The sequence below is a fragment of the Monodelphis domestica genome, chromosome 3 (genome assembly GCF_027887165.1).
Source record: "Monodelphis domestica isolate mMonDom1 chromosome 3, mMonDom1.pri, whole genome shotgun sequence".
In the NCBI taxonomy this organism is placed as follows: domain Eukaryota; kingdom Metazoa; phylum Chordata; class Mammalia; order Didelphimorphia; family Didelphidae; genus Monodelphis; species Monodelphis domestica.
Window position 1 is genome coordinate 102,177,034 of NC_077229.1, and position 17,301 is coordinate 102,194,334.

Sequence of the window (17,301 nt, forward strand, 5' to 3'; positions counted from 1 at the left end):
CAATTCATGTCTATGCTCAAAAAGGAAAATACTCTTATCTTCACATCCCATATCCTCTAGATAAGTAGCATACCCTAGGGAGTGGTCATATCCACCATTTCTACTTCAACAACTCCTCAAAGAATATAATCAAGTTTAGAATTGCAGTTGGCCTCATCACTTCCTCCCCTTCCAGTCTCCTTGGCCGGATCTTCCTTTAGGTTACACCACTATCCAGGAGTGTCTTCCCCACTCCATCCACTAAGGCATGGTCCTTGGCGCTTGGCCCTCTTCTCCCACTTTACCACCTCTATATTTTCTAACCAGGCAGCTTGCTCAGACTAGGCAGGAAAAAAAAAAAAGCCTGTCTGTCCTCTCACGCAAGTGGGGCAATCAAGGGGGTTACAGTCAGTGGCTTTCATTGATATTTCTAAAACTTCCTGTTTTAGCTTTAACTGTGCTTCTAATTCTCTGCTCTTCAAGCTGAGGGATCATTCCCTAATTTCTTAGGCTGCCCTTTTGCCCAATAGAATTGAGACACAGAAGTGTGTCTTCAGCATTGACTTGCTCCTGACTCCCTTCCCCTCACCTCAAAGCTCCTGGTCTCCCCACTACCCCTTCTTCCCTTAGGCCTCCCTGATCCCCCTTCCCTCAGACCTCCCTAACTCACTCACCATTCCTTTCTCTCCTCCCAGGCCTCCCTCCTTCCCTTCCCTCTCAGGTCCTCCAGACACCATCCCTCTCAAGCTTCCCTTTACCCCTCCTCTCCCCCCAGGCCTCCCTGAATTCAAACCACAAGTTGGATGAGGAACTATGCCAGACACTCACTCAACGTTATGTGAGTGTCATGAATCGGCTGCAGAGCCTGGGCTACAATGGGCGAGTCCACCCCGGCCTGACGGAGCAATTGGTCAATGCCTATGGTATCCTGAGGGAACGGCCCGAGCTGGCAGCCTCGGAGAGTGGCTCTTACACCATGGACTTCCTCCAGCAAGTGGTTATGGAGACCGTGCCCCACAGCTTGCTCACTGATGCCTTGCTTCTTCTCTCCTGCCTCTACCAGCTCTCCCGTGATGATGGCAAACCTATGTTCATCTGGTGACTGATCTGCTAAGCACCAGTTGCTGGAACCAACCCCACCCTAATACTAATGAGGCTCACTATTAGGCCCTGGGTATGGCCACCTTAACTTGGGCATGGTTCCCTGGGTTCCCCACAACCAAGTAAAGCTATTAAAACTATTAATTGCTGGGCTAGGAATCAGGACTCTTGGGTTTTTGGTACCCAAATTCTAATTACGGGAAAGTAAAGAGAGCCATGCTAGAATTACCAGCACTCATCTTCCTTTCAGGGTCTGATAATGGGATTGGCTTCAGCGTCTAAAATGTACTTTTCTCAAAGCACAGATTTGTTTTGCCTAGAGCCTTTCACACCATTTTAGGCCTAGCTAAACCCCAAGTAGCCCCAAGTGTGGGAGATGTTAGCAGGAAGGAAAAGAGCAGAAATTTGAGTGAGTGACCAGGATATTTACTTCTTCAGCCACTGGATAAGAGGGTCCATCAGGGGACAGCTGGGTGGCTCAGTGGATTGAGAGCCAGGCCTAGAGATGGGAGGTCCTGGGTTCAAATTTGACCTCAGGCACTTCTCAGCTGTGTGACTCTGGGTAAGTCCCTTAACCATTGCCTATCCCTTACCACTCTTCTGCCTTGAAGTCAATACACAGTCTTGATTCTAAGATGGAAGGTATGGGTTTTAAAAAAATCCATCTATCCCATTCTCCCCTCCAACTTTCTCCTGCTCATAGTCCCTGTCATCTTCCACAGCTCTCTAAGAATAAATAATTCTCTATTTTAGTCATTCACTTGACATACATTCTATGTGATGGAGAGAGAGACATTCAGTCTGAGTGGGGTGGAATGGATCCTCCTTCCTCCTAGTTTTTTTGTTTGTTTGTTTTGTTTTGTTTTTTAAACTCTTACCTTCTGTCTTGGGGTCAATACTGTGTATTGGCTCCAAGGCAGAAGAGTGGTAAGGGCTAGGCAATGGGGGTCAAGTGACTTGAGCCTAGTTTTTTTTCCCCAAAACTGATCCCGAACCCAAAAAGGTTTGAAAGAAAAACCAGATCCCAAACTGGTTTCCTCAAAGATTCTGCTTTAGGAAATTCACCAGGTGGGCTCAGAGTTCTCTAGGCTCACTTAAAACATTATAATCACACAAAACCAGATCAGTTAAGCCCTCCTAGACTACAGGATTAACTGTGTCCCTCTCACCCCTGACTAAAATGATCAGTGAATGGTTAATTCATTATAGATACATTAATTCTTCTTGGGGCTTTTTCTTTTCCCTAGGAAAACAGAAAAATTAGAGTCATCAAGTCACTTTTTAAAGGTCTCATGGCTGATGAGTCCTATAGGATCATAAGGCTAGAGGTGAAAGGACTTTAAGGATTCCCTTCATTTTAGAGAAGACAATACTGGGACTCAGAGGAAATGATGTGTCTAAAGTCACCCAGCTAGTAAATAAATAGCAGAGCTAAGCTTTGAACTCAGGTCCTCTGATTCTAAGTCGAGTGCTCTTTCCATTCTTCCATATTGCTTAAACATTTCTAATGACGAACAAATCATTACAATAAAGAGCCTCTTGAAAGAAGTGACATTCAAGGTGGATCCTAAGGAATGGCTAGGATTTCAATATACAGAGAGGAGAAGCAGGTCATTCAAAAGAAAAGCTAGGTATATTTTCTGTGCAAAAGCATAGAAATAAATGCACAAGAGCTGGGAATGAACATAAGACCACCCTTTGGTCTAGTTTGGCTGATACTCTATATATGATGGCTGGAAAGCCAAGATGCACCAGATGGTAGGGACCTTGAATTAGAAATGTAGGTTCTACTCAGTAGGCAATAGCATTTTGAGCAGTGAATGTGAAAGTTGGGTTGGAAAAGATATTAAGTTAATATCTTTAAATCCTTTCAGGTCTGGTTGAGATCTAGAAGAGTAACAAGAGAATTTTTACTTACTACAATCCCTAGAGTCTAGGGCCTAGACAATAATATTACTTTTATATTTTCACTTTCTCCTCTCTTATTTTTCACATTCTTCTCTCTCTATCTCTCTCTGCCTGTTGGTCTATTATGTCTTTCTCCCTGTCTCTCTCTCCCCACCCCCTGGGAGAAAGTCACATAAGATTACTTGTTAAAGTAATGGGGGGAAAGCCAGATAGGGAAAGAATGAATGATTAGGGGGTGAAGTCAATTTTTCTAAGCTTTAGTTTCCTTATTTGCAAAAAGAAAACAAAATCCCTATCACAGCTGTTTCATCAAGTTGAATACCATACTCTATTATAAAGTGTGAAATATCTCTATTGCTTAGAAAATTAGTGAACTGAAGAGCTCGATTTTTATCTCCTGAGCTGGATAGGGCATCTGAGGCTTGTGGATTGCACTTTTTATTCATTAGAAACAGAATAATGATTGCTCCTCTGAAGTCCAAGGGTAGGGATGGAGTATCACTTGAAGGGAAGGTAAAGATAGACTCACCACCACCAGCAGGTTTTTTAAATTTAGCTTAACAAAGGACATTATGGGTTTGAGTTAGAATGGAGTTAAGCAATGGAACCAACCTAACCACTAGTTAAGACTCATAGAATCAGAGGCCTAGACCTCTTATTTTAAGAGAGATTAGTTGGTGGAAATATGGTAAAATCTTTTTCAATAATTTTACTCATCCTTTTTTTTTCCCCTCAAAGAGGCCCACCAAAACCAAGATGGCTCTGAGAGAGGCAGAGTCAGAGACAGACAGACAGAGAAGAAAAAAGTAAAAAAAGAAGAGAAAGAAAAGAAATGGAAGAGAAAGGAGAGAGGGGAGAGTTAGGAGGAGAGAAGAGGATAGAAAAAGAGGAAGGAGGAGAGAGAAAGAGAGAGGGGAGACAAAGGGATTAAGAATGAGAGAGAAAGGAGAAGAAAAGGGGAGAAAGGGAGAGAGATTGAGGGAGGGGAGGGGAGGGAGAGAGAGAGAGAGAGAGAGAGAGAGAGAGAGAGAGAGAGAGAGAGAGAGAGAGAGAGAGAGAGAGAGAGAGAGAGAGAGAGAGAGAGAGAGAGAGAGAGAGAGAGAGAGAGAGAGAGAGAGAGAGAGAGAGAGAGAGGCATCCGCAGGCATCATTGAGGACAGTATTGTGATACTGAATCCCCTGTCTACTATGGTGAGCTCTTTCAGCAGAGCCCCCGAGTCAGAAGACAGACCTGGGCACTTAATGACTAAAGCAATAAGGCAGGTCCTTTTCCACAGACTTGTGCCTTGTATCCTTCAGAGTAATACACTGCAGTAGACTTAACCAGGTGGTAAGACGGCCTCTGTCAGAACAATTCAAGAGGGAACAGAAGGAAGAAATATTCCAGTTTGAATAAACCAAATGTAGGAATAGTGACTGTGTGAAGTGAGGGAAAAAGAGGAGTCCAAGATAACACCACTGAGGTTTCTAGGCTGACCAATAATAGTAAGTTGGAGGGGATTAGGTCTTGTACGTGTTGAGTTTGAGATGGGTCAGCAGCCTGAAAACCAAAGTGGAAATGGGCATTTGGAAATGGAGGTCTAGAGATCAGGTCTGCAAAGTTGGGAGTCCTTTGCAGAATAATTGCAGAGGTCATAAGCTGAAGCTAGGTGAGGGTGACTGAGCTCTCTGGGAGGGAGGGGGCAAGTAGACAAGGGGATCCCTCAGCTTCTCTGCCTTTCTGCTGTCTTCTCTGATAAGCCTTCTCCTTGTGCTGTCCCTCATACCTGTGGGTATGGTTGGCTTTCTTCTCCTGTCCTCATAAGCTCCCTGAGGTCAAGGCCTGCCATTCATTCATATGGCCCCCTTCTGCTCCCGGCCTTGAAAGGCGCCCAAGATCAAACATCAATAAACGCAGGTTGAAACGTGAATGTTAACAAAGGGCAGCTTTGCCAATGACTAACAGCCACCACTGGTCTAGGCTGGGCTATTGAACTTTGAGGTGGGGTTGCATTCCGACGCTGGAGGTCCCTGCACACCTAACCGGTTTCTGTTCCCTTTTTCCTTGGCAGTGCTGGGATGGGCAGTATGAGAATACAACGGGAAAATGGGTTAGAAATGAGAATAACACTCCCAAGCCTTCCCCGGCCTTCCTGATTTTCTGAACCTGAAACCATAGGCCAAAAGGTTTGATTCCCGGCTACCTCTAACGCAAGTACTTTACAAATCAAAATACCTCAGCCCCAGGCTCAAAACACAATGGCCTGCCGCTCTTGGCACAGGCTGGCAGAGGTCTCCAGCCGGGTCCCTTTTCTCTCCTCAATGCCCTCTGGTAGCGCCCATTGCTCCTTTCTCCCGCTCTTTGCCGCCGCTGCTGTCCAGGAGGCAGCCATGACCCTGCCCTGGTCATGGGCGCCTGTCGGAGGAAGCAGGAAGACGTCTCGGTGGCAGAGTGAACGGAGCCACCCCGGAGCCGGGAAGACTCGCGGCAGCGTTTGAGCCCTTGCTAGGGGTGACCCCGGGCAAGATTCTTTACGGGGCTCCGAGCCGCTCCCCAGAATTCAAGTCGCAGAAAAGGGGATGCCCACTGTGAGAGCGGGAATGCCCCGCGCCCACGGCATTCCGGGGGCCGTTCGAATCCGCAAAGGGGAACTACCTTCACAGTGGTAAAGGGCTGTTTATTCCGCTAGCAAAGGAATTTCCTCAAGGTCCCATAAGCCGTGCCAACGCTAGAACGGCAGCCCAGATACCCCTCGAGGCTTAGAGCTGGGTGTCTGCGGCTCCATCTCCAAGCCTGGGGGCGGCTCCCTGGCGCCTCGGGCTGGGGGACGGCCTGGGCCCCCGAGCTTCCAGGCTATCTGCCGGGGCGGAACCGGCATGGCCAGACTGCAGGGGCGGGCTTTCGTCTTCACTTTCTCTTTCTATTTTCCTGTTTCCGCTGCCGCGGGTCTCCAAATACAGGTAAGGAGGGGGTGGGGGGTGAGTCCCCGGGATCCCCCTCCCGCCCCCGCCTCCAGTGCCCTTCCCGAAGCCCCCTCTTCACATTTGTTCTACTCCCTCCCTGTCTCTGTTCTCCAGGTTCTCTGGTCACCCTCTCCGTCCTCTGCCTTGCAGACTCCTTGGGACAGATGATCGGCCTCCTCCCAGACCCCCTAGCTGGGGGGGAAAGATGAAGCCCAGGGGCAGCCCTCTCTCCGCCTGTGAGCCCGGCGCTTGCCACGCGGGGTCCTTGGCACCTCGCCTTCCCCAGGGCAGGACATGGGCCCCGGAGCACCTCCCGCCAGCTGGTCCCAGAGTCTGGGAGGGTTTCGGTGCTCCCCCTTCCCCCACCCAGCCCTGCATGTTCTACACAGCCTGGCCCGGGCCCTGCTCTTCCCTGCCTACTGGGCTCTGGACCGGCTTCTGGTCTGCTGTGTGCCCACTCCCTTCTCCCAGGGGCCGGGGCATTTTCTAGGCGCTCTGCTAGGAGGCTTAGCTTCTCTGCTGCTGCTGCTGGCAGCCCTTCCGCTGCTGCTCCTGGGCCTGCTGCTCTGGTTACCTCTGCAGTACTGGCGACGGCCTTTCTGCTACCAGCCGCCTCCTGGGAACTGGACACCCCCCTCGCCCTGGTGTCCCCCCTCAGATCCCCCCCGAAGCTTCAGATTTCTCAGTGCCAACCTCTGCCTGCTGCCCGATGGCCTCGCCAGATTCAGCAACCTGAAGCACAGCCAGCATCGAGCAGAGTGGACAGGCACTGCCCTGCTCAGGGGGGCCAGGGGGCCAGGCTATGGGGCCACAGGCTCCAGCCCGCCCCGGGCCGGCTCCCTGGTAGGGCAGCTGGTCTCAGCCCTGCCCGGGAGCGTGGACTTTGTGTGCCTTCAGGAAACCTTTGATGTGCGGGCATCGAGCAGGCTGGCCCAGCGCCTAGCAACCACTCTAGGCCCCGTGATCTATGATGTGGGGACCACGGGCATTCATCCAGGCCCCCAGCTCAAGCTGCTGGGCAGTGGGCTCTTGCTGGTCTCCCGATACCCTATGCTGAACGCCCGCTTCTTGCCCTTCCCTAACGGCCGGAGGGAGGATGCTCTGGCTTCCAAGGGATTGCTCTCAGTTCAGGTACGCCAGGCCCCTAGGGCTGGAGGAAGGGCAGAGGCCAAGGATGGGCCCAGGCCCCGGGAGAAATAGAGGTGCCTGTGCTGTTGCAGGTGCAGCTGGGCATGCTGGACGGGCGCAGGATCGTGGGCTACCTGCACTGTACTCATCTGCAGGCCCCCGAGGGTGAGCCAGAACATCGTTTGGGGGGACTCACCTTCCTCTTGCAGCTGCTGCATGGGGGCTGCATTGGCCTTGGCTGTCCTAATGTCCCCACCTACTGTGGGGCTGGCCCCTCACCCGTACCCCTTAGGGCCAGGATCCAAGGAGGGCCACCAGTGAGCCCTCCTCTAAGCTGGAGGAGTTGCAGGATCCCGGTGGGGGGAAGGACCACAGGCCCCCGGCCCATTCCCTGCTTTCCCCAGAGGACTGGGCCATTCGCTGTGAGCAACTCTCACTCCTGCTGGGCTGGGCGGAGCAGTTCGAGGCACAAAGGGACAAGGACACCGACGCCGTGGCCTTCAGTGTGCTTATGGGTGACCTCAATTTTGACAACTGCTCCTCAGGTATGGAGCCAAGAGCCGGGGAGGAAGGGGGGAAGGCGGGCCACCCTGTCCTGAGAACAAGCCACTATTCCTTTCCCTCTATCTCTCCTGAAGACGATGCCCAGGAACAAGAGCACGAGCTGTTCACCCACTTCAGAGACCCCTGTAGGCTGGGGCCAGGCCAGGATCAGCCCTGGGCCATAGGTAGGAGAAGCCAAGGTCTGATCACCCTTCCCCATCCACCCTTGGGCCCTGAGTAGGAGTGGAGACATCTGTTCCACCAAGGGAAATATCCCCGGGCAGGGAACTGGGGCCCCACACCCCTACACCCCCATCCCTTTCCTCGGCTTCGGAGCCCAGGGCACCAGAGGAAAGCCAGGTGTGCTCTGGTCCCCAGGAACGCTGCTGAGTGCCCCAACACTGCATTGCCCAGTGGCCTGTTGTCCCGAGAAACTGAAAAGGCAAGTGGGGGGGGGGGGGGGAAGGGGGGAGGGGAGGCCTGGATTGCGACAGCTCGGCCTTTGCTGTAGCAGCCTTCCTTCCTTTATTGCTCTAGTGCTCTGGAGCAGGAGGATGGCAAGAACATGTACCTGGCAGGCCCTCCCTCGGGGGACCTCCCCTCAGGGACCTGGAGAGGCAGAAGAATAGACTACATCTTGTACCGGGAAGATCCAAACCCCCTTTTCATCCCTGTAAGTGCCCAGTGGAGTTCGGACAAGACCGGTAACACTGATCTCATCCCAGATGGGGGTGGAGGGGAGGGGGCTGGACACGATGGTACCTTTTGATTCTGGGAGAGGGGAAGAGCAGGGGTATCTCTTCCCTCCCTCATGTAGAATTCCCTCCCCCCACAGGCCCTAGAGCAAATGACTTTTAGCACAGGCCTGGCGGGCCTCACCGACCACCTGGCTGTAGGGCTACAACTCCGGGTTTCTCTGACCCAATAATGGCGAAGCCCACGGAAGGACCAAAAAGACTGTACAATGAAAGCAGCAAACTGTGATCCTGGCTCCTCCCCAGCCCCTCCTTTCTGGTATGGGGGCAACTTCAGGGATTTTTATTGTTGCCCCAGCCGGGTGCTCACCTTCCCCCTCACACACATTCCTGTGCCTGTTGGTAATCGAAGATGCTGCCTCGTGCAGAAAAGCAGATAGTGTGGGATTTGGAACCAGGGACAGAGAGAGAGGCTGGCTTCTTAGGGTCCCCGTACCCTCCTCCACCGGGTGTCTGAAGGCAGAAGACATCCTGAAGTGATAAAGAAAAGACTTGAGTCTCCCCTCCCTCCTTTTCATACTTCTCCCCTTCCTAAACGGAGCCAAATTAAACAATGAACACCAGCAATCCAGAGATCTCAGGCTTACTTTGTGGGTGCTTGGGGATAAGGGTGACTTGCTTCCCCCCATTCTCTAGGACTTTTTTTTTGACTCCCTCCAACCAGGTCCTTGAGCCCCTTACCCCAGGGAACACAGTCACAGATGTTTTCCCTCCCAAACTGATGGTCCGTCCATCTTTTCGGATTAGCAGATTGAGTCCAGGGGCTCCAGCTTCTCCCCCTGAGAAAAACCACACTGGTTAGATGGGAGAAAGGGAATTTCCAAGGCGGCAGCTCATAACAATAATGATCTTTTGTCACAGCTGGGCCCCCCTCTAGTATGGGAGCAACTTCAGAGATCGTGGGCAAAGGCCCCTTTGGTCATCCCACCAGTGTCCCCAAGTAGAATAAGCTGTGAAACTAATGCTGAGCGGAAAGGCCCTCACCATGGAGCCCATAGGGCTGGAAGGCTCGTCGCTCAGTCAGGACAGACAGCATGGCTTCTTCTCGGAAAAGCAATTCTCGGACCACACCATCCCCTCCTTGGAAGAGGCCCTTCCCTCCAGAGCCCACCCGTAGCTCAAACCGGCGAAGAATCACAGGATACCTGGGGAAACAAGGGGATCGGCCTGGTTCCTCCCTCTCCCCCTCTCCCTGGGGGCAGCTGCCCCTGACACCACACACACTCACCGACTCTCCAGGATCTCAGGGTCAGTGATGCGGGTATTGGTCATGTGGCTGTGGACTCCACTGCGCCCGTGCCAGCCTGGCCCTGCCCCTGTACCCCCTGCCACCGTCTCATAGTAGCCCACGTGGTCATTCCCTAGGGTCACATTGTTCATGCAGCCCTGAGGAGTGGGGAAAAGAATTCAGTGTGAGAAGAGCAGACCGGAGTCATCACCCACCCCACTGCACTCCTCGTCCCTGGGTGTGCCCCAGACCTGAGAAGCAGCACAGGCTCCAAAGGCAGCCAGTATGACATCCACGATGCGCTGGGAGGTCAGCACATTGCCTCCAACCACAGCTGCGTCTAGAGATGGATCCAGGATGGAGCCTGGAGGGATCACCACATCAACAGGAGCCAGACAGCCCTGGGAGTGAGGGAGAGGTCGCAGAAGGGCTAAGTGAGTGGGGAGTGACCCCTAATCACATCCCCGGGTCACGCATGCTTCAGAGATGTTACACCAGGGAACCCACCTGATTCAGAGGGATGTCCTGGCCCACCAGACAGCGCAAGCAGTAGATGAGAGCTGACAGTGTGATGGCCCGGGGAGCATTCAGGTTGCCACACACCTCTGGGCCTGTGCCACTAAAGTCAAAGATGGCACTGCCCTGGGGTCAGAAGACTATGTGTCATATCATACCCTTACCAGAGGAGAACACAACCAGCCCTACGCAGAGTCTGATCAACCCCCAGAGGCCCAAACCAAAGCATAAGCCCCTCTGTGTAGGCCGAACCCAAGCACCTGCCCCTGGCCTTCCCCTCAATACTGGCCCTACCTTTACTGGATCGATCTTCACTAGAAGGCAGATGGGGGAGCCGTCATCCATGTGATCTTCTGCCTTCACCTCCAGGGGCAGCCCTTGTGCCTGCCGACCTTTCCCAAAGGCACGGAGCATGTCCCGAACAGCCAATTCTGCATTAGTCTAGGGAAGCGGACATCATTCAGAGACCAATTCCTCTTGGCTGTGACCCAATTCCTGGCAGATTCTCAGATCCAGCTTCTGCTCAGGCTCTTCTTCCTTCTCCCCTCCCAAATCTCAGGAAAGGTTTGCTGAATGAATGTAAATCAACAGCCCTGGGAGAAGACCCCCTCACAGTCCATGCCTCAAGGCCCTCTCTCACCTGGATGTAGTCCATGTAGGCCTGTACCACATCTAGTCCATATTGGCCAATCAGCTCCGCTACCAGTTGGATGCCCTTCTGATTGGCTGCCACCTGAGCCCGGAGGTCGGACAGGTTGTCATGGAGATTTCGGGTACCACTGCAGCCAGGAATCTTTCCAGGAGCCCTCAGGATTTCTGCCACAGCTGGGGAGCAGGGAAGGAAAGAAGTATAGGGATCAATGGCTGACGTGCTCTCCTTCACCCCTTCTTCCTCAGTATCCCACCTTCTTTACACAATACACCTCAGCTCCCTCCCCAAGTGACCCTGGCTCCCATCTCCCTCCCACTCCCCCTTCCTGGAAGACACCACCTCAGCTCCCCCTCCCTGCCTCCTCACCCTCCTCCTGGAAGACACCCTTCTCCACCAGCTTGAAGGACAGAAAGATGGCCCCTTCTTGTTGCAGCATTGTGGAATGTGGTGGCATGGAGCCTGGTGTAATGCCTCCTATGTCAGCATGATGCCCTCGACTTGCCACAAAGAACACAGGATAAGGCTGACCGGGCCAAAACACCTGAGGCAATTGAGGTGGGAAGTGGAACAGAGAAGTTACTCATCGTTTCTGTCCCCCAATCAGTACCACAATGATTATTCTTAAGATCAATCTTGGGGCAGCCAGGTGTCTCAGCAGATTGAGAGCCAGGTCTAGAGACGGGAGATTCTGGGTTCAAATCTGGTCCCAGATTCTTCCTTGCCTAGCCCTTATTGCTCTTCTGCCTTGGAACCAATACTTAGTATTGATTCTAAGACAGAAGGTGAGAGTTTAAAAAGAAAAAAAAAGGATCAGACTTAGGAATTAGAGGAAGACTTCAAAGGCCATCTATTCCAATTTCCTCCTTTTAAAATGAAGACTTTGAGGCCCAGATGTAAAGTGACTTGCCCAAAGCGATGCAAACCTAAGTGACAGCCCTGTGGTTACCCAAAGGGCAGGTATCAACCCCACTCTATGATGGAGATGCTGATGTGGCTTCCCTCATCTAACCCAATCCCACTGGTATTCCCTCTTACCGGAGTGATGACTGTGAGGTCTGGCAGGTGGCTGCCCCCTGCTCTCGGGTGGTTGCTCAGAATTACATCCCCAGGATGTAGGTTCTCACCCAAATGATGGATCTATAACCAGGCACAGGGAGAAGGGTTAGTAAGGGATAGAGTTGCTGGGATTTAATCATAATGGGGGAAGGCCAGAGAAAAGGTAACTAAGACAAGTAAGCCATACAGTCCCTGTCTGTCACAGGGAAAGGAGATTGGGCATAGGAACTAGGGGCCAAAGGAAGAAAGAAGAGAATGGGGTTTGCCCAGACCTGAAACTGCACGGTTTCTTGCATGGCACCAAGATGCACAGGGATGTGAGGTGCATTGGAGACCAGGCCCCCATCAGGTCCAAAGAGAGCACAGGAAAAGTCCAATCGTTCTTTGATGTTTGTGGAGATGGCTGTACGCTGCAGGATGCGCCCCATCTGCTCTGAGAGGGGAGGCAGAATTATTTGCACTGTCTGAGTCCCCACTATCCTTTCTCATTCCAACCTTACTGTGACTCCCATCACAAAATAAACCCTCAAGAGCATCAGAAGGCACATAGTTCAACTTTCACCTAGAGTAGGAATTCTCTGAATAGTAACCTAGACAGAGTCATTCCAGCCATTACTTAAATATATTATAAGTCACTACTTCCCAAACTAGCTCATTCTAATGTGAAAGTTCTGATGGTCATTTTCCCATCATTTCCTCCTGCTGAGCAAACATCTCCTTCGGTGTCACTTTGCCCTCCCCCCATCCTCTGCTCCTGACTCTGTCTTCTGAAGCCAAGAAGAACAATCTAATCCCTCTTGGATCTGACAAAAATAAAACAAAAAAAATGCTCTTACTTATAAGTGGAAATTGCATGCTCCTAATTCTATGGATTCAGTGTCTACATAACTTATGCCCATGTGCTTCATGAATGGGGAAAAACTCAGAGGTGGGTATGCTTGACATGCATACTTCTCTGAGGCACAACTTCCTCCAGGCACAACCCTGAGTGAGATAGGGGGTCCAATTGCTCATACTGCAATTGGGTAGGTTTTATGGCCCTGACAAAGAAACAAAGCCAGGATGTTCCTGGCACAGGATGAGCACTGAGTCATTGTCCAGTCAAGATCAAGTAACTGGAAATGCAGTCAGGGGAGCCAAAGGGCCAGATGTGGTAAGCAGTACCCAGCAGACGTGGGGTAAAAACCAAGGCTTGAAAGAAGGAGCAAGAAATGGGATCTATGATTTAGCTGTAGTAGGTTGAAGTGCCAAGCTTGCTTGACAAAGAGTTTTCTCAACTTGCCTCCACCAGTGAGGTTCATCTGGACCTTGGAGCCTAGTAATGACATATTGCCCACTAAAGGTTTCCTTCGATTCTGGAGTATGAATGGAGCATGTTGGCATCAACCAAATCCTCTTTTCTGGATGGACCGTATTCCATCCAAGTACTAGCAAACCACCCTATATGAGCCTGGTATATGGAACATGGCAAGGGCCATCATGAGTAAATGCATATGGAGACAGGAAATTATAGGCAGATTATCTGCTCCAGTGGATCTGTGATTTCATGAATGGGGGTACTCCCTCCAACAATGACACTGCCTCCATCCTATGAAACTCATGTCCTTGTGCTCATGTAAATATACCACAACCCTATATAGATACCAGTGAAGAACACGGGCTATCCACTGGTTATCCCTCCTCCTCCCTAGATTAATAGCCCTTTTGCCCTCCAGTAATATATTTCTCTGATGACATTCATCATTTCTCTAAAATTTTTAGATTGTAATGTTCTGAAGCCTTTTCTCCTGCCCACCTAGTATTTTTTTGGGGGGGGGGAGTGATTTCAACTTAAATTTTTTAGACGCTTTAGTATTCTGCCCTCATCACCACATAATACCATCCCAAGAATAAAAGGTGGGCATTTATTTCAGGGAGGAACTCTAGTTATTAAAAGAACTGGCCACTTTCGCTAAAGCAATCCAGCCTACACTCCTTTTTTAATTCTGAGTTCAGCTTGTTCCTTTGTAAAGTCTGCCCAAGATACATAGTCTGGAAAATGGGCATTCTTCATTCATTTGGATTTTCATGAGTAGATCATTAGGTCAAACTCATTTAAGTGATTATGGATCTCACTGAAGAGGTTCCTAGTTGTTCCAGGGGGTTGATGCAATTAACTGACATTCAGGCACATGTCCTAGATTTTCCCCCACACCTTCAGCATCTTCCTCTCTTTTGGACACTTTGAGAACTGATGCCTGGATGCCATACCTAAATGAAATTTAGTCCAATTGCTGTTCATATCTTTGTTTTCTTCGGGGCCATTTCTGTTCCCCTCATATGACACATCTGGGACTGTGTCCAAATGCATGCACCACTGTTCTTGACAGTGAAAAGATTCTGTTGGAGAGAACTTGACTATCCGTTTTTCATCTGTTCCTTGATCGCCTTCCAGTTTCATCTTCAAATACCCGTGAGCTGATTTTACTTAGTAAAGTCCCTCACCAATACTTCTTTCCCTTGCCTTACCTCTTGCTATTTTTTGGCAAAATATTGCTCATGATATCGCATCATCTTGATCTGGAATAGTCTTATAAACAAGTTAATATTCATAGTCAATGTTAGCCTTGGCTTCCATTTCTCTCTCTGTCTGCTTAATGAGAAGAGCAAGTGTTTGCTGGCTGAGAAAATAGCCAGGCTCTTTAGGCCTACTCTTTATGACATTATTATTATTTAATTTATGCAATCAAAATTCTTTAGGAGAGAGTTGTCATCTATGTTGGTATCTATTCCTCCACTCTTTTCCACTTTTCAGCATCACTGGCTTCATCATGTCAAGATGGAGTTTAGTTTAGCTGCTCACCAAAATCTTTCTTCTCATATGGACTTTTCTGTTGCACAGATCAAATGAGATAATATTTGTAAAAACTTAGCACAGTGCTGAACACATAGTAGGCTCTAAGTAAATGCTTGTTCATTAATGTTGATCTTTTGATTTGATCTTTGCCCCTAATAAATCAGTGGGCTTCTTTTGAGAAGTTGATTCAGAAATGGCTTGTACATCAATGACAAGTCATTTACTGTCAGTCAAAATTTTATTGATTTAATTTGTGATATTATTTTGATGCTTATGACACATACAGCCCTCCACTTATTTTCTCAAAGAAAATATTCCTAACATATAGAAGAGAGGTTCCTTCAGTCTCTGAATCATAATTTCCAACCTTTTTTAAATCACTCTCCTCCTCTCCAGTAACCCTTGGATTTCAGACACCAAGTATCCAAGGATAATAAGTTCATTTAGGGAATTTCAGGAGCCCTTTATTTATAGCTTTTCTCTCTCTCCATCCTCTATAACAGATTCTGACACTGAATCTACAATTATTTTCTCGGTAGTCTTTCTGCAAATACTTAACATAAGTACTGAAATACAAGATGACCAAATGAAATATTTCTTGAAGCTTGTGGACTAACAACAAAACCAGCTCTTATTTGGTTCTCCAAGGAGGACCTTTACAATGATACAGCATAGGAGCAAGCACCTTTTGTTCTCTTTCATTTGTGAGGAGGTGGTTTCATTCTTTGTCCTTGTTTCCAAATACCTGCTACAGCCCTTGCATACTGCAGGTTTTTAATAAATTCTTGCTGCTGATTGACTGATTTCCCTTGACAATACCAGATAAGTCACTGAATTGCTAGTATGTCTGATTCTGCAGAGGCATCCTTGAAGGTAGCTTTCCACCTAACATGACATAAACACCCTTGCAATATGCCATGTAGAACAAAGACCACCAATGTCAAAGTTATGCTGAGCTAGCCACCCAAAACCTAAAATGACATGTGCATTAAAGAACTGGTGCCAAGTGAAGACACGGGCCTAGAAGAGTCAGAGTCAGGGAAATATATCAAGAAATGGAAGAGAACCAGTATACACACGCTTGCATGTGCATGCACACACACACACAGAGCTTCTTAGAAGAGGAGAAATCAGATAGAGACATAGAAGAATAAAAGTAGCCATCATCAGATGGCAATATGAGAAAGGAGGGTTGGCACACACTGTAGTGTGCCATGAGAGGGAGTAGCAAACCAGACCCATTCCTTCTCTGGTACAGTGAGTCACATGGACTCTGTTAAAGCCTAAAAGTAAGTGGGCTTCACTGGCAGCACACTCTAATAGAGCAGGCAAAGGGATTTGTCTAGAATAGTAATACAACACAAAAATATATGTAATATTATTATAATTACATTATATAATTATCATTTTATGTTACATATTATAATCAAGAAAGATTGCATAGGTCCTTGAGTTGGTGTAATCACATGGTGGGGTAGAGGGGGTATACTTGACTTTCTTAGTAATCTCCAGGTTCTTTCCCTTTAGGCATGTGCCATATAAAAACCTGGAAGACTATAGAACTCTTGGGAAGGAGAAAGTACTCTAGAAAAGTGTGTTCCTTTAGTTTCTCTAATACTTTGGAAGATTATTTCCCCTTTGGGGAAAATGAAGGGGAATCAAAAGGATCCACTTAGGGTAGTGCTATATATATCAGTCAATTGTTAAACATTTCATTAGCACCTATAATGCGCCAGGTGCTGTGCATAAGAGAAGAGAAGAAAGGCAAAAGGCAGTTTCTAACCTCTAAGAGCTCACAATCTAATAGAGAACGATAAATCTGGAGATCTAGAGAACCTGTTAACAAGAGCTTATATGGCTACTCAAAAAGGAAATTGGGATCCCCTGGGAGGTACTTGGTTCCCTCTCACTAGATGTCTTCAAACAGAGTAGGGATGATCATTTGAAAAATATATTGGATGATCCAGAACAATTTGGAGGGACTTATGAGAAATAACACTATCCACATTCAAAGGAAGAACTGTGGGAAGAGAAACACAGAAGAAAAACAACTGCTTGATCACATGGGTCCATAGGGATATGATTGGGGATGTAGACTCTAAATGACCACCCTAGTGCAATTATTATCAATAATATGGAAATAAGTCTTGATCAATGACACATGTAAAACCCAATGGAATCATGCGTCAGCTACTGGAGGGAGTGGGGGAATGGGAGGGAAAGAACATGAATCTTGTAACCATGGAAAAATATTCTAAGTTAACTTATTAAATAACATTTTCAAATAAATAAAGAAAATAAAAATAAAGAAAAATATATTGGATAAGTGATTAGACTAGAAGGTCACTAAGACCCTTTCCAATTCCTGAAATTTTACAATCCTGTGGTTCTAATATTTCCAGAAGAAATCCTAGATTAGGGCATTAGCCAGAAAATATGATCTTTGAAAAATCATTAAAACTGAGCCCAGGGGCAGTATGGTGGCTCAGTGGAAAGAGAGTGAATCCCTGGAGACAAGAGGACAAGGGTTCAAATCTGGTCTCGGCAATTCCCAGCTATGTGTCCCTGGGCAAATCACTTAACCTCAGTCGCCTACCCCTAACAGCTCTCATACCTTGGAACTAATTACCTAGAACTAAACTAATACTTGGAACTA

General features: G+C 48.6%; 3 protein-coding genes and 1 long non-coding RNA gene across 12 annotated transcripts in view; 2 read left to right on the top strand and 2 right to left on the bottom strand.

The window, feature by feature from the left end:
* SPATC1 (spermatogenesis and centriole associated 1) overlaps positions 1-1,239 on the top strand; it is a 110,558-nt gene extending 109,319 nt beyond the window's left edge. For 5 of the 6 annotated variants that reach the window (XM_056822872.1, XM_056822871.1, XM_056822878.1 and 2 more), the window contains one exon: positions 755-1,239. In XM_056822872.1, the coding sequence (XP_056678850.1) occupies positions 755-1,081 (327 nt within the window). In that variant the 3' untranslated portion in view covers positions 1,082-1,239. Of the gene's footprint in view, positions 1-674 lie in introns of all 6 variants that reach the window. The other variant, XM_056822873.1, reaches the window with a different exon arrangement.
* LOC130458306 (uncharacterized) overlaps positions 1-5,343 on the bottom strand; it is a 35,718-nt gene extending 30,375 nt beyond the window's left edge. Inside the window, exon 1 of the long non-coding RNA XR_008917452.1 lies at positions 5,204-5,343. This is a non-coding gene — a long non-coding RNA (uncharacterized LOC130458306). The remainder of the gene's footprint in view (positions 1-5,203) is intronic.
* Positions 5,344-6,225: 882 nt separating this feature from the next.
* On the top strand, positions 6,226-8,924 carry LOC100617706 (sphingomyelin phosphodiesterase 5). The gene is made up of 7 exons (XM_003340707.4): positions 6,226-7,062; positions 7,152-7,224; positions 7,464-7,604; positions 7,698-7,787; positions 7,981-8,044; positions 8,140-8,275; positions 8,438-8,924. Exons 1-7 carry the CDS (start codon positions 6,226-6,228, stop codon positions 8,528-8,530), a joined length of 1,434 nt encoding a protein of 477 aa, XP_003340755.1. The 3' UTR covers positions 8,531-8,924.
* The window catches only part of OPLAH (5-oxoprolinase, ATP-hydrolysing), a 48,826-nt gene continuing 40,106 nt past the window's right edge, over positions 8,582-17,301 (bottom strand). For all 4 annotated transcript variants that reach the window (XM_007488728.3, XM_056822870.1, XM_007488730.2 and 1 more), the window contains 11 exons: positions 12,082-12,242; positions 11,789-11,890; positions 11,120-11,294; positions 10,742-10,926; positions 10,396-10,542; positions 10,093-10,227; positions 9,837-9,986; positions 9,586-9,743; positions 9,342-9,502; positions 9,039-9,136; positions 8,582-8,828 (listed from right to left, as the gene is read on the bottom strand). In XM_007488728.3, coding sequence (XP_007488790.1) covers positions 8,676-8,828; positions 9,039-9,136; positions 9,342-9,502; positions 9,586-9,743; positions 9,837-9,986; positions 10,093-10,227; positions 10,396-10,542; positions 10,742-10,926; positions 11,120-11,294; positions 11,789-11,890; positions 12,082-12,242 — 1,625 coding nt within the window. In that variant the 3' untranslated portion in view covers positions 8,582-8,675. The remainder of the gene's footprint in view (positions 8,829-9,038; positions 9,137-9,341; positions 9,503-9,585; positions 9,744-9,836; positions 9,987-10,092; positions 10,228-10,395; positions 10,543-10,741; positions 10,927-11,119; positions 11,295-11,788; positions 11,891-12,081; positions 12,243-17,301) is intronic.

What these genes read in the sequence shown, in the direction of transcription:
- LOC100617706 (XM_003340707.4), top strand. Translation starts at nt 6,226, where the DNA reads ATGGGCCCCGGAGCACCTCCCGCCAGCTGGTCCCAGAGTCTGGGAGGG. An exon ending in AGGGATTGCTCTCAGTTCAG is followed by an intron (nt 7,063 to 7,151) that starts GTACGCCAGGCC and finishes GTGCTGTTGCAG; the next exon opens with GTGCAGCTGGGCATGCTGGA. An exon ending in TTTTGACAACTGCTCCTCAG is followed by an intron (nt 7,605 to 7,697) that starts GTATGGAGCCAA and finishes TCTCTCCTGAAG; the next exon opens with ACGATGCCCAGGAACAAGAG.